At 30.3% G+C, this 22,713-nt stretch overlaps 8 protein-coding genes and 3 pseudogenes across 11 annotated transcripts, besides 8 other annotated features; 5 read left to right on the forward strand and 6 right to left on the reverse strand.

Moving 5' to 3' along the window:
- The first annotated feature begins 520 nt into the window (after positions 1–520).
- Positions 521–591: a mobile genetic element.
- A 21-nt stretch (positions 592–612) lies between these two features.
- Positions 613–797: a mobile genetic element.
- Positions 798–824: 27 nt separating this feature from the next.
- Positions 825–1,031: a mobile genetic element.
- A 1,254-nt stretch (positions 1,032–2,285) lies between these two features.
- Positions 2,286–2,307: a mobile genetic element.
- Positions 2,286–2,307: a terminal%2Cinverted (terminal inverted repeat of Kolobok-1_TV transposon ID:TVAGG3_0013400).
- Positions 2,308–2,881: 574 nt separating this feature from the next.
- Positions 2,882–3,099: a mobile genetic element.
- Positions 3,014–3,099: a terminal%2Cinverted (terminal inverted repeat of MuDR-N2_TV transposon ID:TVAGG3_0348390).
- A 551-nt stretch (positions 3,100–3,650) lies between these two features.
- TVAGG3_0348400 (BspA type Leucine rich repeat region (6 copies) family) lies at positions 3,651–4,565 on the reverse strand (the record flags this gene model as incomplete). The annotated part of the gene is made up of 1 exon (XM_001301411.1): positions 3,651–4,565. One exon carries the CDS (start codon positions 4,563–4,565, stop codon positions 3,651–3,653), a length of 915 nt encoding a protein of 304 aa, XP_001301412.1.
- A 1,838-nt stretch (positions 4,566–6,403) lies between these two features.
- Positions 6,404–6,619, reverse strand: TVAGG3_0348410 (uncharacterized protein; the record flags this gene model as incomplete). The annotated part of the gene is made up of 1 exon (XM_001301413.2): positions 6,404–6,619. The coding sequence occupies one exon, from the start codon at positions 6,617–6,619 to the stop codon at positions 6,404–6,406; it is 216 nt and encodes a 71-aa protein (XP_001301414.2).
- An 831-nt stretch (positions 6,620–7,450) lies between these two features.
- TVAGG3_0348420 lies at positions 7,451–8,327 on the forward strand (annotated as a pseudogene). Its single transcript has one exon. A coding segment is annotated over exon 1 (877 nt).
- A 150-nt stretch (positions 8,328–8,477) lies between these two features.
- Positions 8,478–22,713: part of a mobile genetic element that runs on past the window's edge.
- On the forward strand, positions 9,293–9,902 carry TVAGG3_0348440 (annotated as a pseudogene). Its single transcript has one exon. A coding segment is annotated over exon 1 (610 nt).
- TVAGG3_0348450 lies at positions 12,178–13,752 on the forward strand (annotated as a pseudogene). The gene has a single exon. A coding segment is annotated over exon 1 (1,575 nt).
- TVAGG3_0348460 (Prim-pol domain family) lies at positions 15,147–15,688 on the forward strand (the record flags this gene model as incomplete). The annotated part of the gene is made up of 1 exon (XM_051230996.1): positions 15,147–15,688. A coding segment is annotated over one exon (542 nt), but the record flags the coding sequence as incomplete, so codon positions are not given.
- TVAGG3_0348470 (uncharacterized protein) lies at positions 16,539–17,459 on the forward strand (the record flags this gene model as incomplete). The annotated part of the gene is made up of 1 exon (XM_051230997.1): positions 16,539–17,459. One exon carries the CDS (start codon positions 16,539–16,541, stop codon positions 17,457–17,459), a length of 921 nt encoding a protein of 306 aa, XP_051100727.1.
- Positions 17,961–18,248, reverse strand: TVAGG3_0348480 (uncharacterized protein; the record flags this gene model as incomplete). The annotated part of the gene is made up of 1 exon (XM_051230998.1): positions 17,961–18,248. The coding sequence occupies one exon, from the start codon at positions 18,246–18,248 to the stop codon at positions 17,961–17,963; it is 288 nt and encodes a 95-aa protein (XP_051100728.1).
- Positions 18,269–18,700, reverse strand: TVAGG3_0348490 (uncharacterized protein; the record flags this gene model as incomplete). Its single annotated transcript, XM_051230999.1, has 1 exon — positions 18,269–18,700. One exon carries the CDS (start codon positions 18,698–18,700, stop codon positions 18,269–18,271), a length of 432 nt encoding a protein of 143 aa, XP_051100729.1.
- On the reverse strand, positions 19,874–20,446 carry TVAGG3_0348500 (uncharacterized protein; the record flags this gene model as incomplete). The annotated part of the gene is made up of 1 exon (XM_051231000.1): positions 19,874–20,446. The coding sequence occupies one exon, from the start codon at positions 20,444–20,446 to the stop codon at positions 19,874–19,876; it is 573 nt and encodes a 190-aa protein (XP_051100730.1).
- TVAGG3_0348510 (DNA/RNA polymerase superfamily) lies at positions 21,615–22,480 on the reverse strand (the record flags this gene model as incomplete). The annotated part of the gene is made up of 1 exon (XM_051231001.1): positions 21,615–22,480. A coding segment is annotated over one exon (866 nt), but the record flags the coding sequence as incomplete, so codon positions are not given.

Below are 22,713 nucleotides of genomic sequence, written 5' to 3' on the forward strand. Positions count from 1 at the left end.
CAAGAAGATAGAAGTATGAGCGTCGTGATGCAGGTGGAGAGACATTATAGATACAAGGTGATGTGAATTTTGCATCCCTGAGATGGACGATACACCCAAAGTGTCACCTTTTTGGGATAACAAAAATTTATATATATGAGAGTTCTGCAAATCATATGCACAATATCTATTCTGCCTGACTTCTTGTATATAGGAGTCAGGCCGAATAGATATTGTGCATGTGGCAATATAAGTATTTCCGAGATTGCCATCGTGCGCTATAGTACACTACTTCTCCTTGGTCCTAGCTCGGTTCCAAGGATATCAGTGTTCAAGGATTTGGCAAGGTCCTTCTGAAGTCTCTCATTCGATGAGAGATTTCGGAAGAACCTTGCCTTAGAGTATTCCAACTCTTGTTCTCTTGTCCCTGAATAGTCAGAAAAGCTATTTGACTACTTAAGGCAGAGATTATCCGAGGTCCCTCATTTGATGAGAGGCCTTGGATAATCTTTGCCTTAAAGTTGTACACTTATAGTCCATCAGAATGTAAGTATACACGGATAGGACAGCTTTCTTCTGAAGTCTTAGATTTGATGAGAAGCCTCAGAAGAAAACTGTCCTATTTTATAATAGGAGGAGTTTCAGAAGCTCCAGAGCTCCCTTTCGTAAGGAATAGGAGCTTTGGAGCTCCTGGTTCGAAGATGTGCTTCGCATCTTTCATCAGCATAGGATATTTATCAACTGGGACTCTGTTGATGAAGACTCAGGAGCTCCAAGGCTCCCTCTCGTAACGATTAGGAGCTTTGTAGCTCCTGAAGGTAAGGTAGGATTGCTCTGATCGAGAGGTTATCGATTTTGTAATTTAATCGTCGTCGTTATCGATTTTGTAATTTAATCGTTATCGTCTTTTTCTAAACGTGCATTTTTACATTAAAAGCAATGCAACTCCAAAATTAATTGGTATTTAGACTTTAATTAGGTGCAGACAAACGAAATGCAGTCCGAATATTTTGGTGATATATGAATTACATAAATTTAGGGAAATTGAAATTATATCTTTTTAAATTTTTAGGAAAACAGATTTATAGAATTGTTTAAGTCATCAAAATAATGCAGACTTAGGTCAAATTTTCCAAATTTAATCATTTGCAAGACTTTCAAGCGACTTCAAAATGTCGAAATATAAGTCCAAAAATAAAATTACGATTACAGTCTATCCTCAATTATTATCACGCTAATTATTGAGTGACCCATGCGTTCGTATGTATGTAATACCTTTTAAAAAGGAGATGAGAGAGATAAACTACATTTACAATTTAAATCTGATGTATTTACTTGTTACATTTACAAATGTAAATGTTTCTCGTAATGTTTACATTTTGTAAGTATAACGAATAAAAATGACGCACTTTTTTTACAAAGTCAAATTATGCGAGACAACTTTACTTGTTACATTTACAAATGTAAATGTTTCTCGTAATGTTTACATTTTGTAAGTATAACGAATAAAAATGACGCACTTTTTTTACAAAGTCAAATTATTGTTCGATTTTTGCAGCTTGTAAACGATTAATTGTATAAAGCAATTGATATTAGCACGACATAACTGAATAATTCTAATATTGAAATCAAAAGCCCTTAAAATATCATGATATTTTAATTTCATAACAAATCTAGGAGACTATTTGATGAAAACATATCCGATGTGGGTTTTGTTGTATTATATAACTTGTTATTGACTTCTTAGCTTTCCAAATTTTTTTCGATAATGAGAAAACGAATGAAAAATCAACATTTGGTCCATTTAAAATTTGATTTGTTTACATTTTTTTTACTTTTTGAATTTCAATTTATATTTTCCTCAAGAAATACTTTAGATTTTAAGAAACTAAATCATATAATCTACTAAGAAAATATATTAAATCCTATAATACTCAAAGTTTTGTGATAAATCCGATCTTTTTTATTTTACTTTTATTATGTTTTTTGCAAACTTAAGGTCCTCACTAGGTAAAACATAATACTCTTTGAAGTTAAGTATTTTCACAAAGAGAGGACCAACAATATCAAAAGATTGAATAAAGATTTGTATTATTTTATTTATTTTTAAGAACATGTTTGGAAAACACTTACTTCGTTCTACAAATGTGTATCTCTTTATATCAAAGATTCTTCTCAAATTATTGAGAGACTTCTCTCAAAAAAAGGAAAATTTGATAACTAAAAAAAATTATGGCATAACCTCTCGTTTTGCATAGATATATATTTACATGGTCACAGAGCTTATTTTCATTGTCAAAACTTAAAAATTTTTAGTGGACTATACCCTTAATAGGATAAAAAAAAAAGAATTTACACTCTCTCACTTTGAAAACGTAGAAAATGCCAATCTATTGGTATACATTTTAGTTTTGTTAAGTTTACAAAACGATTACTCTAGATTTTAAAGAGTTATCAAGAATTTAGAGAATATCCTTCTCAAAACAACTTCAATAGCGAAGGATTAGTATTGAATCGGATTTGTAACATAATTATAGTACATTACAATACAATTTCTCCGATTTTTAAATATTTTTGAAATATTTACAAAATATGCTCTTTCTATCATCGATACTTTAATACAGAGCAAATTTAGTAAATGTCATCACGTTATTTTTTCATAAATCGTTTTCGAACTTTTGAAATATTTATTTTAAACCAGTTTTCTACATTTAATATGTGAATTATATCAAAAGTAGATGGGCGATACTTGTAAATCTATTTAAACTATTAGTTTGCTATTATTGAAGAACTTTATAATTTTTTTTTCTTATGTATGGAATTAAAGATAATTTTGCCGATTCCAACTGGTTTTTCTATATGAGTTAAATATGCCAAGTGAAATTGGACTTGCCAATATTGTAAATTGAAGTATGGACTATATATCGATTTTCATTGATTGATGAATAACTCGGAGTAATGTAATTGTTGATAATGAAAAATAGTTTTCAATTGCTGGTAAGGGCCAATGTATGTTCAATAGCTCCGAAAGCAAAAAATGCACGTTTAGAAAAAGACGATAACGATTAAATTACAAAATCGATAACGATGACGATTAAATTACAAAATCAATAATGACCCGCTCTGATCTCTAATCAGTAGATGCCATGCCTCATTATGGACTCTACTGACAAGAGATCAAGAGCTCCAAGGACTCCCTTTTTAGCTAGTGGCATTCTCACCATTTAGTAGGATCGCTGATCCTACTAATGAAGTGATCACTTAATATACGTTTTGAATAAATTGAATTTTTTTACAAAAATTTAGTATTTTTTATAAACATCACATATATATTATAAATACGTAAATATATTCTTTAATTCAATAAATTCAATTAGGTTTCGGGCTGGGTATCCCAGCCCCAAGTATTCAATTTTATTCAATTTTTTTAGAATTTTGGGTTGGGGTACCCAGACCAAAACAAACTTTATATTTTGATGTGTAGATGCGTATGTGTACATCATTATTGCGTTATATATATTATATTTTTAATGAAAAAAAATCTGATTCAAAAAATTATCACTAATTAGTTGATAATATAAAGAAAAAATATATAAATTGTATGTTTTGAGAGTATTTATCCACATTCACTCATATGAATTTCATTAAATAGTGTCTTTTTACTCCAAAATTTATTTTGAATTATTGAAATCAAAGAAAAAAAAATTAGAAAAATTTCTCGAAATTTTTATTTTTAAAAAAATTTTGGATTTTATATTAAAAACTGACACTGGGAGGACGATAGGGCTGGGATTAGAGATACCCCGCTCACTTGGGAAAAATACGGATCTATAATAGACATGCATGTGATGTCTGTCTCGACTGTAGATTGCACCACTATCAAAAACAAAGTTTGTTGATGAGAATGATGAAACTTCTGAGAATCGGATACATCCTTCGAAAACACCATATCCGATTCGTGAAAGTGAACTCTCGTTGTTGATATTAAGAGAAACTAAATATGAACAATCTTTGAAACATTGGTCACCAAGTGTTGAAACACTGTTTGGAAGAGCGACTGATCGAATAGATGTACCTTGAAGTGATGATGAGTCAATTGTAATACAGTTAGAAGGGATATCAATACTACTAAGATTACTACATCCACTGAAAACAAATGCTGGAAGAATTCCATTGCAGATTTGGTTATTTTGGAATTGAACACTTGAAAGACCACTGTTCATGAAACAACCAATACCAATAGAAATAATGTTTTCTCTAACTTCAATATGATTTAATGAAACTAATCCGCTGAATGTGTTTTCACCAAATGTGATATATGAATCTCGGTAAATAACAATTTCTCTGATACTAATACAATCTTGAAATGCATTGTTGCTGATCGTCAATTGAGAAACAGAATGAAATAGTCTATGAAATTCTTTCATTCCTTTGTTTGTAGAAAATGATGATTCAAATCTGATAGAAGGAATGAATTTGCAGTTCTTGAATGATGAAGAGCCAATCTTCGTGATTGTCTCTGGAAATGATATCTCTGAATTCAAAATTGTGTTTTCAAATGCATTGTCTTGAATCTCAACAATCATCTTTCCAAATTCAAATTTGCTAAGATTAGTACATCCTTGAAATGCTGTTGATTCAATATATTGGATATGGCATTCACCATTGAATCTGATAGATCCGATTTTTGTGTTTCCTCTGAAGGAACCGACTTTGATTCTTGTAACAGTGTTTAGAAGAATAATTTCTGTTTGTGTTCCAAGGAATTGTGAGATTGTTGTGTTTTGATCTGTATACAAAACAAATTGTTTATCTAAGTATAAATTTGTATTATTTTGGAATGTTATATTGACATCATCATAATTAGGGAATGCACCACCTCCAATCGTTTTTAATGAAGATGGCAAAACTATTGTCTTAAGACTTTTACATCCAAAAAATGCATTGTTACCAATTGTTTTAACTAAATCTGGAATTATTATTGAAACCAAATTTGTGGAAGAGAAACACCAATCAGAGTAGTATATGTTGAAGGGTTGTGTGACTTTTTTTGTAAACGTAAGAATTCTCACATAATTGAACGATTTTGTATCATTTTTTTTAACATATGAAGTAAAAAATGTATGATTCTTACGGTTTTTATTCTTACGTTTTTGAATAAATCAAGATTTAAAAAATTGACTTCTTACGTAAAATTAAAACTAAGTTAAATTTATTTTTTCTTACGTTTTTTAATTCGTAAGAAAATGAGTGGATCAAGATTCGTAACCGTCAATCAATTAATGGATGCTCTTTCACCAATTCTTGAAAATGTTAAACAAGTAGATGTTTATTTCGATGATTATGTAGAAAGTTTATATTATAAAGGTAAACATAATATTAAACCCATTGCTTTTGCATTTGATAATAAATTAATTGAAAATGCAAAAATTTGATCATTAATTCCAGATATTGAATTTATAACAAATATTAATGATAAATGGTTTAAACGAATTCCAACCACAAAAGTTCTTTGTAAATTAATGATCAAAACTGAGGAAAAAGAATTTAACGGGTTTAAATATCATCCAAATAAAGTTTCAGAACTAGAAAATGAAAAACTTCAGAAAAAATTAAACGATAGACTTTCAAATGATCGTATTGAAAAAATAAATAAACTAGCAGAAGTTGCATTTAATAATGAAATATTTGATGAATATAACCTTGAACTCAGTGATGGGCTTTAAGGACCCAGGCTCAACGAGTCATGATTTATGAAATCAATAATTTGATTTATTCGCTCTTCAATAATTTCTATTCTTTTTGTTAAATCATCATTTTCATTAATGAGGTGATTCTTGATTGAGGAATAGATTTCAAACTAACCACCCTTTTATTTTTGAAATTTTGAATCCATCAACTTTAAACATTTTATTCAATTTACATGTTGTCAATTCTTCAAATAATTTTTTATTATTAGCATAATAGTCATTAAATTCTTCAACAGATGAAAAAATTTTTATTTCAGTAATTGGTTTAACAACGTTTATTTTTTGTTGAACATTTTCGCTTTCATTTATTTCTTCCTCCTCTGTTTCATTTATTTTTAAAATCGGTTTCATTTATCATTAAATAAAAATTAGAATATAAGTGATGAAATATATTTTTTAATTAATATTAAATCAGAAATGGCGCAGGATTCTTTAAAAAATTATGGGATGGAATTAAGAAAGCTGCGGGTTGGGTTTATAAAAATTATTAAACCCGTTGCAAACTTTTTGGCACCAGTAGCGAAAACGGCAGGAACTATCATAGGTGGAGTATTAGGTACTAAAGCAGGTAATCCGCGATGGGAGCACAAGCAGGTAACGCAATTGGTGGAATTGCTGAAGGAATACTTAATAAAATAGGAGGTAAATAGTGGAAAAATAAATAAATATTATTTTTATCTTAGTATCGGTTGAAGTCTTTGATAAACTTTTTCTCCTTTATTTAATATTTCTCTTATTGGGGCGGCTTTTGGTGTTATTGATTCAGCAACGTCACTAATTGCTTCTTTATTCTTAAATATCCAATTTGCTCCTTTCTTCATTGTTTCCCAAACTTTATGCGCTCCTCTTTTTACTTTATCCCACAGTTTCTTAAATATACCTGCAGCCATAGTTGATTATTTCATTAAAATTAAAAATTCATTTTCATCTTTTAATTTTGATTTTTTATTTATTAATAAATGACGACTAACTATTTGGTGCCAAACACTAAACCGATTAATGGAAATGTGTTTCATTCATTCGAAAAGATAAATGAAATATTCGCAAAGAATGACGGTAGAAGATATTATAGAGAACTTGAAAGTTCATGCTATGACTCTGATGCTCCATATTTTGATGATAAACAAACTCATTTAAGAATTACAAATCCGGCTCATGATGTGAACCAATTAGGTGACACATATATTAAACGCAAAGTTAAAGCAACTCTAGTTTCAAATAAAGCTTTCACATGTGATGCCGCTTTTAAATGCATGCGTTTATTCGTTGGTTACAAATCATCAAATCAAAGCTTTAAACAATTAGAAGTAGAAACCGAAAGAGGTGATGCCGGTTATCTTCAGATGGATTGCGCCCGTGAATCTTTCGCATTTGCAACATATAAACCAAAATCAGAAAGGAAAGTTAAAAAGTTTGTTCATTCGTTATATAATAATGTTCAAAAATATGATAACTCAGTATGTGGTAAATATATTGACCCTTCAGAAGTTTTCAAGAAAGCAAATGAAGAAGTTGATGTCACTTTTGATATGATTATTCCGGTAAATGATTTGTTAGCATTTCAGGCGTTCGATGATTATCCTAAATCATTTGGTGAAATCATTCTTAAATATTATGTTTTCAGGGATACTTTAGTATTTTGTCAGGTTGACCCGTTAAGAGTTGCTGATTTACAAAATTACGTTTATGAAAAGATAACTGATGAAAATTATGAAAAGATTATGAATCATGTTTATAAATATGATCGCAAATTCCAACAAATCGGACTTCCTGCCAAATTAATTACAAGCTTAGCCGCTACATCTGCTGACGCAACAGTTGATACGTTATTATTTCATGCACAAAGATGGAAGTTTTAGAGGATAAATGCATTACACCAGGATACGGTTTAATTGAAGAATCAGTTAAAGCAATACCACGTTTATTCAGTAAGGAAGATCCATTCATGATTCCAGCTCAACATATTGACGTTCGTTCACTAAATGGAGGTTGCATCACTCCTGAAGGTATCAGCTCAGATTTCTCATACGCTCTTCATAATGTTACAGATGTTGTGTTAACATTTCCGAAGAATGCAATGCAAAGAACAGTTTTAGAAAATCCAATGCTTCGAGGTCTTCAGGTCACTATAGATTCCAGAAACTTCCCCGATCAAGCGATGACCACAGTGGGCGACATATTCTTTACACGTATGCTTCAAGCTTCTGATTTAGATGGAGTGAATGAATGCACAGAAGAATACGAGGACTCATTAACTAGACCACTGAATGATGATATGGCACGCCATTAGCTAGAACATGGAAAGACCAAACTTCATTCTTATGCACTATTCCAGTTCAACGTGATGGAGCGGGTATATTCTTTGATGGATTAGAAACTTTCAACTCACAAGTTACAGTACAAGTGAAAGCTTATCCAATCATTCAGGGTGAAAATGACACTTACTGTTCAAAGGTGACAAATCCTCCTCAGGTTTGGTTTACTAGGACTACGTATTGGACATGGACACCGGACGAAGGTTTGAAATATCATCCAACAGGTACACCACCACAGTATAGAAGTTCATATGATGAAATATTGATGAATAGAAATGTTTAAAATTATAAATTTATTTTTGATTAAATGGATTTAAATTCATCCACCCCTTATGAAGAATTAGCAGGAGTATATAATACATACGTAGATGATATGATTAATGAAGCATTGAGTGATAATAGAAATGCTCTATCTAAGGAAAAATTAATGAAAATTCCATATTCTGAATGTTACTTAAATTCAATCACTGCAGCAATTGGTAAACAAAATAAAGGTAAAACATTAACGATATTAAAACAAATTATCATTATTGCTAACACTTCCCCCATTCACATGTGTTAATTTATATCAACCGTTCAGGTTCACCTTCAGATGATACATTTGAATCTTTAAAGCATTTAATCAAAATTCCAATTATTTATTTATCACAAGAAGAAGCAGAAGATTATTTAAAAAACTTTTTAATGTATAAAGAATTATATAATACAATCAAGAAGCAAGGATTAGAGGATAAAATTATTGATAAACAACGGGATGAATTATTTGAAACACTTTCTATTTCAAATTTTGATAAAGAATTTTTGCATTCACTCATTTTTCTAGATGATGCGTGAAATCAAAACTAATAACAAATGAGAAATCATATTTTAATCAGTTATTAACTCAATGTCGACACATTCAGTGTTCATTCTTCATGGCTGTTCAATACTTCAAAGCATTAAGCACAAACATTAAATCAAATCTATCAACACTTTTCATTTTCAGTGGGTTTAGTCGTCAACAGTTGAACGTTATGCTTTATCAAGTGAATTTACCAATGAGCATTAATGAACTTTACACACAATATCAACAATTAGGTGAACATGGAAAAATAATAGTTGATTTAAATAAAGGTTCCATTAAATTTGATTAACTTTTTATAATTAATTTTTATTTTTTATTTATAATTAAACATGACAGAAATAGCAAATCTTCTACAGGTTCCATTAAAACAAGGGACAAACAAAAAGGGTGCATATAATAGAACTATGAAAGTTCCAGACGGAATGAAAGAATTAGTCCACATTGTTGCCGGTCTTCAAAAGGATGTTAAACAAATGAGAAACGTTTTAACATTACCAGAAGCTCAAGCATATGCCAAACGTCATGGACCAAATTGGGAAGCACATGAAGCAGACATTACAGGACCAAATGGAAAGCCTGATGGTATAAATGAAGTTTTCGTTACTGATGGTCAAGGAATATTAAAGTCATAAATGGGTATAAATTAACAATGACGGATTATCCTAAACGTAAAGCATATAATGAATGTTATCCTATGCAATTTGATGAAAATGGAAAAGCTGTTAAACAATACATTGGAGAAGGTGAAAATGGTCCAATTAATTCATACCGTTATAATCCATATTCTTATTTCAATGAAGAATTAAATGCTGTTGAAGAGGGACCGGATGGATTACCACGATATGTTAATCAGTTTGATGGTCAATATGCATATTTGAGACCTGAAATTCCAGCTAAGAAATTCTTTAAAGTTGCTTTATTCGATCCAGTGTTCAATGAACAGAAAGAAGCAATGAAAGCAGAATTTAAACCAATTCAAGTGGCAAGAATTTCTTCATCTTCACTTTCAGAAGCGTTCAAGGAATTGATAAAGAAACCACTTTATTCTCAACAAGGTTATAACTTTGATTTAATTAAAGAAAGTGATAGACGTAAATTAGAAAAATCAGATGGTTTTAAGAATGCATGTAATGAAATGATTAAAGATATTGTAAATGATAAAATAAGACTGGAAGAAACTCAAAGCAATATCAATAACATAATTGGTGCAGTTACAAAGAAAGTATAAGCAAACAATGATGAACCTTGGGATATTACCGTAACAACTAAATAAAACTTTAAATATATTTTTCTTTTTTTTATTCAATTATAAATGAGAAGACGTTTCACAAGTCAAAAGAACACAAACGCAAAAGCAGAGATTACGGTTGGTTATAACGTAAATGATGATAAATCACGAATTATTCAAAATGTTAAAGTTAATGTTAGCCCTGAATTAACAAGGTCAGCAACTCAACCAAATTTATTAACTCGTGACTTACCGAAAAAGGAGGAGGAGCAAAAATGAGAATGGAGACCCAATCATTTTATCTGAACCCGGTAAAGAACCTGTTGAAATTCCCACTTATCCAACATACCCCCCCTCTTTCATCAAACATCGAGAACCCAGGAATCTACGATTCCAGTCGCAATGCGCCATATAAAGTAGACATTAATTCTGAATTAATGAAAATTTACCGTGATATAATAATTAATAATTATGATTCAATAATAAATTTAATTGACCAATCTGGTTTAATTATTTTACCTTATGAATCATTAATTCACATTATCGCCATTCTTTGTGATGTTCAAGATTCAGACGTTAAGATTCAATTTTTCATAGATGATGAGGTTTCATGCTGCGGAACAGTTGCAAAAATAAATCCTATAAAGGATATTAGCACAATTAAGATATCAAAGAACGGAACAACAACTGAACTTCATTTAACTTATAATGATATATAATAAAATAGTTGATGAATATAAAATATCACTTGAAAAATTCTTTGTTAAGGCTATTTAATATTCAAGCATTAACATTATCGAATAATAATCCTTTGAATCATAATCAATAATAATTGACCTTTCACCAGTTTCTATCGTTTGTTTTATTTCTTTTTGTTCCCCACTATCTGGATCGGTCATTGTAATTGTTTTTGTTATAGTATCAGCTTTATCTTTAACTTCAATCTTTTTTCCATCAGGATATTTAAACCAAAATTCCAAAAATTCGATATTGTCAATCTGTTCATATTTTAATCTATCAATTACATTTTTAATACCATCTGAAAATCTTATGAAATGGTCATTATATGGGTTTGATTGAACTAAATTTGAATGAAGTGAAATATAACCTGTTGATGAATATGACATTGACTCATATTTTCTGAAAACACTAAAATTTATAACATGAATGAATTTCTTATTCGTTGAATTTATGAATTCTTGAGGTAATCTTATTCTAGTTTTATTTATCACTGGAAAATAACGCTTTACCATATTTTTAATCGTAATAAAAATGTCAATTATCAATATTATTTCGAATAATAGCTGTGAATTAAATTTAACAGTTAGCGGAATTTATAATGTTACTCTCGTTTCTGTGAGTGGTAAATTTAATCCCATTCTTTTAGACCCTTCAGATTATATATCATTTATTAAAGATGACCTTGAAAAAACGTATGATATGTATATAAATAATGTGATAGCGAAATGGGATATTAACATGATTTTAAGTTATTTAAATGAATCATTTATCGTATGGTATGAAGAAAATTTTAAATCAAAACCCGATAAACTTTTTGAACTTGATGAAATAAATAACCTTATTAAATTTCCGCTGAAAATTAAATTTTGTACTCCTCATCTTCGTTCATTGTTGGGGATATTAAATTTTGAAAAAGATGTTGGGGATGTTTTGTATTCTGACACTGGTTCCAATTTCATTTTAATCAAATGTGATAAAGTTAATACCCCAATGAGATTTTCACATCAAACATTAGACCCTAACTCTTACCCATCAATACAAAACATTTTATCCATCAACTTAAACACATTTTCTTTATCATATCCGTTTCAATTATCCGGGAATTCATTTATTCTTCATTCAAAAGATTTATCAAATATTAAATTTAGAATAACTGACCTATTTGATTGTGATTTAGAATTCATGAATGAAATATTATGGCAATTTCAAATAGAAAAAATAGCTGATGAGATAACAGATTAAATATTTATTTTTAAATCATAATAAATGATTAAACAACAGCAACCACAACAACTTAAGGCACAAAGCACCCAGGTCCCTCAGACCATTACATACGCCATATATGCATATAATTCAAAGACGGCAGAACAAACGCAAAGGTTGAAATATGGAGATTTGGAGATAGTATTGAAAAATGACCATTTCGAATTCGTTTGCAAGGGTGGTGCAGTGATATCAAATATAAAAGAAATTTTATTTATGAATTCAAAAATTAAAGGTATAACGGATGATATAACATCAATTCCACCAGAAGAACAGAGATATTACGCATTAAATGCATTTCCTAAAGTTTTGAAGATTGGAAGATTTAATTTAAATGAGGAATTCATAGAAGGTTTCCTAAATGACATAATGAAGAGGCAGATAAGGAATATGTGGATAGTGAGTTAATGAAGAAGGCAAATTTGGTTTATGTTGATGAAAAAGATAATGAAATTAAAGAAAGGGTTGAATGGTATCATGAATGGACATCAAAGATTTTAAAAACTAAAGCTGATACAGGATGGGTTTCAGGATGTTTAGACCTTAAAGCGGATAAAACATATGTTAACGATGAGTTAAATAAGAAAACAGATAAAACATATGTTAACGAAATATACCAAAGTTTGATAGGAACAACAAAAAATATTGAAACTATTGTTGGGGATGTTTCTGTCTATGAAGAAAATAAATATTTTAGATGGGAGTTTGTACACTCCTTAAAAAATGGTATACGGTGTAAACTCATTCCGAAAAATAACAATGAAATGTATGTAGGCTATATAAAGAATAATGGTACACAAGTTAAAGTTCCATTAGACAACAACTGCTACTTAAACTTATATGGAGACGAACAAAAGAAATATTTCCGAGTTTATGAAATGGCAGGTATGACGTTGGCTGACCCAGCTCCAGCACCATATTATTATGACTATGGAGATGACGACAGAACACCACATGTAGATGAACAAAAGCTAACATTATATTTAGATTATTATAGATATAAAAGATATAATGCAATAGAAAAAACGAGAATAGTATATTATTATACAGATGACAGAAAAAATATTATAGTCAAGATTTTACCTACCCTGAAAACATAAGATTATATTATAAAAATATTCTGACACAAACCAGAAGAAACCTGAAATAGTTACACTATATCTTAAGTTCAAAAGAGACAATCCTATAATATCTCATATGTTTGATTTAATGAACCCAGTAGGTTCTATTTATACATCTATGGATGCAAGAGGTCCTCAAGTAATGTTTGGTGTTGGTGCATGGGAACAAATAGTTGACAGGTTTTTGTATTGTGCAAACTCTTCAAAGGAAACAGGAGGAAGTAAAACGATTTCAGGTGAAAATTTACCTGCACACAGTCACTACATAGATTTAAGTACATCTCAAGCGGGTTGGCATAAGCATAGATATTGGGATTGGTCAGGAATGACAAAAGGTAAAGGATATGATGTTAAAGACGACGTTAAGTTTGCTATAAATTGTTACTGGGATGACACTCAGGGAGAAGGAAACCATACACATTTCGTTTCAGGATATACACAAACAACGGGACAAAGTAAAGATTACATGCCACCATTTATGACTGTATTCGCATGGTATAGAGTTCAATGAATGTGCTTGACCCAAAGGTCTGGGCTTACCGAATGAACTAAATATATTTTATGTTTGTAATTAATTAGGTAATGAAGTAATGGATGAACTGCAGAAAAGAAGTTAAAAGCTTGGGGTCGTTTTGTACAAAAATATTGTGAGTAAATGATTTAGGTTATTCAATAATTAATTATTTTTGAAGAACTGAAGGGGTAACCAGGTCACCAGGTCACCAGGTAATTTAACTTCTCTGAAAAAATGAGACAACATGACATTTTGACAACATCACAGGAGGAAGGCAGTTATGACTTATTTTTGAAGAACTGAAGGGGTAACCAGGTCACCAGGTCACCAGGTAATTTAACTTCTCTGAAAAAATGAGACAACATGACATTTTGACAACATCACAGGAGGAAGGCAGTTATGACTTATTTTTGAAGAACTGAAGGGGTAACCAGGTCACCAGGTCACCAGGTAATTTAACTTCTCTGAAAAAATGAGACAACATGACATTTTGACAACATCACAGGAGGAAGGCAGTTATGACTTATTTTTGAAGAACTGAAGGGGTAACCAGGTCACCAGGTCACCAGGTAATTTAACTTCTCTGAAAAAATGAGACAACATGACATTTTGACAACATCACAGGAGGAAGGCAGTTATGACTTATTTTTGAAGAACTGAAGGGGTAACCAGGTCACCAGGTAATTTAACTTCTCTGAAAAAATGAGACAACATGACATTTTGACAACATCACAGGAGGAAGGCAGTTATGACTTATTTTTGAAGAACTGAAGGGGTAACCAGGTCACCAGGTCACCAGGTAATTTAACTTCTCTGAAAAAATGAGACAACATGACATTTTGACAACATCACAGGAGGAAGGCAGTTATGACTTATTTTTGAAGAACTGAAGGGGTAACCAGGTCACCAGGTCACCAGGTAATTTAACTTCTCTGAAAAAATGAGACAACATGACATTTTGACAACATCACAGGAGGAAGGCAGTTATGACTTATTTTTGAAGAACTGAAGGGGTAACCAGGTCACCAGGTCACCAGGTAATTTAACTTCTCTGAAAAAATGAGACAACATGACATTTTGACAACATCACAGGAGGAAGGCAGTTATGACTTATTTTTGAAGAACTGAAGGGGTAACCAGGTCACCAGGTCACCAGGTAATTTAACTTCTCTGAAAAAATGAGACAACATGACATTTTGACAACATCACAGGAGGAAGGCAGTTTATGACTTATTTTTGAAGAACTAAGGGTAACCAGGTCACAGGTCACCAGGTAATTTAACTTCTCTGAAAAAATGAGACAACATGACATTTAGACACATTTAAAATTTGATGCAGCCCAAAAATAAAGTTAGTTTTAAAATTATTTTTATTTTTTTATTCCTATATAAATGACAGCAACAAACAACAACAGCAACTTTATCATTTCTGATGAACAAGTTATTGATTCATTAGCTGAGGAATTAGTTGTGGCAGAAACTAAAACCCTCAACGAAAGAATTGGTGAAAACAAGATTGATTTACATAACTACCTCAAACATGATGGAGGAAGAGGAAGGAAAACTGGTACAGCTTTATTAGTAAATAAAATTTCAAATTTAACGATTATAGATGTTGATATCAATAAATCGTACAATGATGAACTTAAAGAAACAGTTAGAAAAGACATTTTATCAAAACTTTCGGATAAAGATGTTATCGTTAAAACCGCTTCAGGAGGTCTTCACATTTATTGCAACACTAATTTCTTCTATGCAGTTTCGAACAGAATGATTAAATGTTATTCCTGCAATGATTATGATATTGACATAATGACTTCTATTGATGATTCAAAGCGTTCTTTAGTGGTTATGGCTGATTCAAGAGTTCGCAAGAATGCATCAGAACCAATCAATACATACTCATTCATTCGTGGAAGTTATGATTCAACATTAACTAGAACAGTAAACGATATATTAAATGATTTGAATATTAAGGTAAGAGTTGAACAGAAGAACGAAGAAATAAAGAATATCATGAATGAAAACAAAGATGTAAACATTGACGATAAACTTGCCCAGAGCATAGTTGATGGCATCTGTGATTTTGAAGTACATAATGACGGTGGAAACATGAATTTAGAAAAAGAAATAACATTATTCACACTGTTTCAAGCAATTAATTCGTTACCTAATCATTTAATTAATGAAGCATACGATAACGTTTATAACTTCTGCAGTTTAACAGAAAATGCAAAAAGTAATTTTGAAAAAGCACGTGGTAGATATGCACATTTAATGACTTCTCCATTTGTTTTGGTGAAGATTCTAAAACTTTATCAAAAGGAATATTATGATGAATATGTTTTACCTTTATTACGTAAGCCAAAAATAACATTTGATATCAAACTTGATGACTCGTTTTTGATAACAGATATTAGACGCAAGGCTGAAAATCATCAGTATAAAAACAGTTCTGAAGTAATTGAGGATTTATCACGTGTAATCCGTTTTGTAGATTATGGAAATAAATATTTCATTCAAAAGGACTATAATATCCACGACAAAATGAATCAAATATCATTCGTTCTTCAATCAAACATGAAAGAGTCACTCAAAATGATTAAATTATTTAAAGAAGAAGGTAAAACCATAACAGCATGGGACGTACTACTAAATCAATTGTCTTCATTAACCGTTAAGGGTGTTTGCTTTAAATCTGATTCTCCAGATGTTTTCTCAACGTTTCAGGGTTATAAATACAACATTCTTGAAAAGCCTGATTACTCAAAAATTGAGATGTTTATGGATTTCATTAAAGAAGCCATTTGTGATAATAACGATGAAGTGTATAAATACCTTCTCGGCTGGATTGCATCAATGATTCAACATCCAGGAATCAAGAATGAAACAGCAATTATTTTGAAAGGACTTCAGGGAACAGGTAAAAACAGATTTACAGACATTATTTCTGAACTTCTCGCTGGTTATTCATGTAAAAACATTACTGAAATAAGTGAGCTAACGGGTAATTTCAATTCAGTTGTTGAAAATAAAATGTTTCTTGTACTTAATGAACTCAAGAATGTAGGTGAAGACAGACTCGCAAACTTCAACGCTTTGAAATCAATTATTACGGATAATGAGATTAGAATTAATGAAAAGAATCAACCCAGAAGAACAGCACAGAACGTTGCAAACTTCATTTTCGTAACTAACAACGTCTACCCTGCCAAAATTGAAGTTGGAGACAGAAGATACGTAGTTTTAAGGGTTAATGGTAAATTCAAGGGTCAATTTGATTACTTCAAGAATTTAATGGATTCATGCACTAAGGAATTTTATGATAATTTACTGACGTATTTTATGCAATATGACCTTTCATCATTTAATGTACGAATCATACCGATGACTGAAGCCAAACAAGATTTAATAGAATTATCAACAAATCCTTTAGATGAATGGATAAATACACATTATGATGAATTATGTGCAGGTATGACGTGTAAAAATGCTCTATTCTGCAAACCATCAGACATGAAAGACAAAAACTTTCAAATGAGCATTAAGGATAAATGTGAAAGGAAACAAAGAAAAATAGATGGTAAACAAACATGGTATTATGTTTTGAAAGAAGAAATGAAAGGATTATATAAACAAATTGAACCAAACGATAATGAGGAATCATTTACTGACGATGAAATACCTGTGAATGAAGCTTTATAAAGTATGACTGGAATTTATTTTTGCCTTCCTCCTGTGATGTTGTCTAAATGTCATGTTGTCTCATTTTTTCAGAGAAGTTAAATTACCTGGTGACCTGGTGACCTGGTGACCCCTTCAGTTCTTCAAAAATAATTAATTATTGAATAACCCATGATGTTGTCTAAATGTCATGTTGTCTCATTTTTTCAGAGAAGTTAAATTACCTGGTGACCTGGTGACCTGGTGACCCCTTCAGTTCTTCAAAAATAATTAATTATTGAATAACCCATGATGTTGTCTAAATGTCATGTTGTCACAAACTTTTAGAACGGCATAATTTAAATTTTTATTTTTATCATAAATGAATACCCCACAAGCTCAAAATTTACCACGAATCATAACAAGGGAGGAAATGATAAAAATGATGCAAGAACATGTTAAAAATAACAAACCACTAAAACTGAGAAAATGCGGTTATGCAGTAATGATGGAAAGAGAGATGTTGTCAAAGAGGAATAAAAATTAAATTTGGATTGAGTTTAAAAATTCATCTTTATTAAATTCATCTCTTCCAATCAATTTATTTATTCTATTAAATTCTTTTATTTTTGCTTCACTCAGTTTAAGGATTGAACGGTAAGTTTCTAATTTTTCGATTATTTCTTTATCGTTTTCAGTTCCATTAGTTTTATGGGCATCAACCCCACCGCATTGTGGCTTCTTTTTGTAATAGCATATTTTTGATTTAATTCTATTTAGTTTCTTTTTATATTCATCGTCTGGACTCTTGACTGCTTCATTGTCACTCATTTCTTACGAAATAAAAAAAATTAAATATTATTTAAATATAATGGAGTAATAAAATAAATCGGAATTTCTATTAATTTATTGTCAACTTCAACTAATGCATTGCCGTTAATATATCTAACAAATTCAGCTATTGTGTCAAATCTTCGTCTTCTTTTTGTCATTGATTTATTAGTTTTTCCATAATCGAGATGAATTAAAACTTTATTTCCTTGTTTAAAATTCATGAGCCCCGAATTAATTTGTTCACGTTTAACATCATTTAACTTTTCCATTTGCTTTCTAATATATTCCCATTCTTTTGAAATATCATTTTTCATTTCCACTGGTTTCATGTTTATAGTTCTATGCCATGTATTATTGTAATAATATACTAACTGTTGTATGATGGAGTCATGATTTCCATCCCAGTATATCTGACCGTTAACCCCTAACGCATCTCTAAGAGTTCTCATTACCGCATCAACTATTTTATTATGAAACGTATATGGAGAGGATGAGAAGAAAAAATTAATTTGTGGGAAATAATGAGTCATAGCTGCCTGAAATCCTTTATCACCATCACCCTGATATTATCTACTCTTTCATGATCTAGTAAGTATTGAATAGCTCTTCTTGTTTCCTGTTCTGTTTTCCCTTTCACCGGAATGCAATATAAATATCTAGTGTTAATGTTAATGGCAAATAAATAAGTAACGTTTCCTTTTGAATATTCCAGATGATCAATTTCGTATGAATATGGATATGGAGCAAATGAAGGTCGACTAAATTTTTCCTTTAATGGTTGAATTTTCGGGTCAATTGGTTTATTTAATATCTTGAAATCCTTTTTAAAATCTTTTTGCTTCTTAAATGTTTGAAATGGATATAATAAAGTGAATGATGAAGGATTAACTGAAGGAGGAGGAGGTACTATTGTTGGAGGTTTTGGTGTTGTAAGTGGTTTAATTTTATCTGCTTTGATTTTGGATTTCATTCCTTCCTTCATTAATTCTGGATGTATTCTATTCATTTGTTTTAAATATGCTGTATATAAAGGTTTGATATACTTTCCCGCTTCGAGTTTATGTTGAAGGATGAAATCCAAAAGTTGATCTTCATTTAAAAGTCGGGCTGAATATGGTTTAACTAATGAATCATAAATTAAAGCTTGTGCATCATTTATGGTCTGAAGGACCTGGGTGTTTTGTTCCTTTGGTTTTTGCGGCTCAGGATTATATAATTTATATAATTCATCAATATCTTCTTCTGTTAATACTTTATTTTTGAAATCTTTCAATTGTTTAAGTTGTGATTTAGTTTTTCCCTTTATATATTCATTATTTTTAATTTTGTCTTTAATTTTAGAAATTATTTTATCATGATATTTCAAAATTTCATTTTTATAATATGGATAATAATAATCCATATCATCACCCGTTATATTATTATTATATTTTTGGAGATATGCTTTTAAATCGTAATAATTAAGAAAATTTTGATTAAGTACTAAATCATCAATTAAATTTTTTAAATGTACGTTATCCATTTATATAAAAATAAAATCAATGTTTTAAGGGTGCCCACCTCTTTGATCAAGAATCAAAGCCATCATTAACGGTTCCTTTTGTCTCTTCTGTGGCATTTTATTAAATAAATGGCATACAACATCCATTTTCACAACATACAGCCTTAGTGTGTGCTCCTGTTAATGCAGTCTTACCAATTGTTAAGCGAGTCATTGACCCGTTTTTAAGTTGTAAATTAATATTCTGACCATCGAAAATAACTTTATCATTTATTATATCCAAATAATTTTTAGGTGTTAATTGTTTATTTTGCCTTAAACTAACACCCTTCATTTTTTGTGCAATCTTTTTAAAATCACTTCCATCAATTGAACCGTTGAATGATGTATAACACTTAGGACATAAAGCAACCATGTTATCACCTTGTTTCTCAATTGCTAAACCCAATAACTTCTTCTCATGTGCTTTTTCTTCAGCTTTATTCTTTAATTTAGGTTTAAATTTCTCATCAAAACAGAAGAAATCAAATGGTGCGAATTTGAAAATGTTTTTATCATAAAATTGTTTATCTGTAACAATTGCTTGAAATGCTTGAGTGTTAGGAAGATTTGGGTCGCCAGCGATTGCCCAATAAGATGAATCAGTATCACCTTCAATGAAATGAAAACGATTAACATCCATGCATTTATACATAAAATCATAAATGAAAACCAAATACCAGTATTTAGCATTATCTAAAGTGAAGAATGCCTCTTGTAAACATGTATCACATCTATAAAATCTATCTTTAAGCATCACTTGATATGTATCTTCACCTATTTCTCTTATGTTTTTAAACTTATTTGACATACATGCAACGCGTGACTTCTGTGCATTCATTATTTTAGTCTTTGCGTAATTTTGTGTATTCATTGCATCGTAACCATATGATCCATTAAGCGAAATCTTGCAAAATAAACTTTTTCCTTTATTTCCTTCTAATTCAGCCTTTTGTCTTTCGTTCATAAATTTGTTCGCAAATTCATTAAAACAAGTGTTTTTCGTAAATGTTAAAATTGATTGAATATCATCGATGATAAAATGAAATCTGTCTATTAGATACCAAAGATAATAAGAAGAAAATGGTTGATATTGGTTGTGTGTTGATGCTAACTGAGTTAATTTTCTCTGTTTCTGGTCAACTGGTAGATTGTTTGATTTCATGTAATTATACATAAAACTGCCAATTGTTTTTTCATCTGTGATAATATCTAAGTTTCTTATTATCGGTAAAAAGTTTATGTAATCATTAATGTATTTTTCATCAATGTGACCCTTTACTTCAGCCACGAATAAAGTATTTTTCTTCTTAATTATTCCCAGTGCTTTTGCTTTCTTTGTTGCTGTATCACAAATGATAACACCATTCAATCTTCCCGGCATATACATTTTATGGTCAGTATATTGAATGAAATCATGAGGATTAGATGAAAATGATGAAGGATATAATGAATTAAAGTCAACTCCAACGAAATGAGTCATGATGTTGGTGGTGTCCTCATTTGATACAGTTTTAGTTTCTGGACTATATGAAAGTTTATTAATGTGCGTGATTCCTTTAAGATTTACTCTATGTTGAACATTTGATAAACCACCAGTAATTCCATTACGGAGAATGTGATAAGCTTCAACTGAATCTAAAGTCATTGGTAAATTATTTTTTAATGCATAATTTCTTAAATTGATTCTTAAACGTTGAACATCTTCATCTTTATTTGATTTTACGACATTGCAATAACAACACATTAACTGACAATTTTCTTTGGTATGTGGTTTTTCATTATCGATTCTATCCAATGTTGGTTTATTTACATATGTAAACGCTTTACCACACATTTTGCATTTAGATGAAAGGATTAAATCGTGATAGTATTGATAGTCATCCATTGAAACATTGTTTTTGGTATCTCTTTTCGCCTTTTCATCTTGTTTCTTATATGAATCAATTTTATATTTCCAATACTTTTTTGTTAATTCAAAACTTGATTCCACATTTTCTTCTTCTGGATATGTTTCGTTAGGATTGAAGTTCTTATATGCTAACGCGTAACGAATCATTGATGCATTCGATGATAAAGAAAGATTATGAAGCATATCAATTTTATAAACAAATGTTTCTTCAATAATTTTATCGATTGGGTCAATCATAATTTCAACATCTTTATTGCAATAATGAATAAAATATTCTAATCTATTCTCAAAATTTTTAGCATCATTGAGATATATTTGATAATCACTATCTGATATAGTTTCTTGAGTTAATGCTGAATAAAATGAATCTTGAGTGAATGGTTCCACTTTATATAATTCTTCTTCGTAATTTTCCCATGTGATAAATTGATAAGGGAAAAAGGATTTAACACGTGATTTATTGTTTCCGAAATCTTGAGTGAATTGGTCTAATGTCCCACCCGCTATATAATTTCTGATGTCAATAAATCTTAATTCATATGGAGTGTTTGTTTTCTTTACAATGATTTGCTTAAATTGTGAAGATGAACCCAGCATTGATTTTATTTTCCATTTTGCAGTGTTTAAATCACGAAGAATTAAATTTAAATCAAACTTTCCCGAATTAAAACCTATGATATTCACTTTATTGAATTCCTCATCTAGAAGTTCTTTAAATGCTTCCTTCTGTTTTTCATTTAATGTTTGCGACTTCAATAATTCATTGTATTGACTCATATTTGATTCAACAACTAATGAACAGGTTGAAAATAAAAACTCAATCCAATCAGAAATAAAAGAATCACTCGAAGTTAAGCAAAAATTCCGCGTATATGTTTTTTCATTTAATTTAACCGTTGATGATACCATGAATGGTTTTAAGTAAGCATTCAAAGTTGCACACTCAGAAAGTTGTAATTCTTCTTTAGTCTCTAATGTTTCGAAGTCAAAAGTAATATAATATCTTGTCG

This window comes from Trichomonas vaginalis, chromosome V (assembly GCF_026262505.1).
Source record: "Trichomonas vaginalis G3 chromosome V, whole genome shotgun sequence".
Classification (NCBI taxonomy): domain Eukaryota; phylum Parabasalia; order Trichomonadida; family Trichomonadidae; genus Trichomonas; species Trichomonas vaginalis.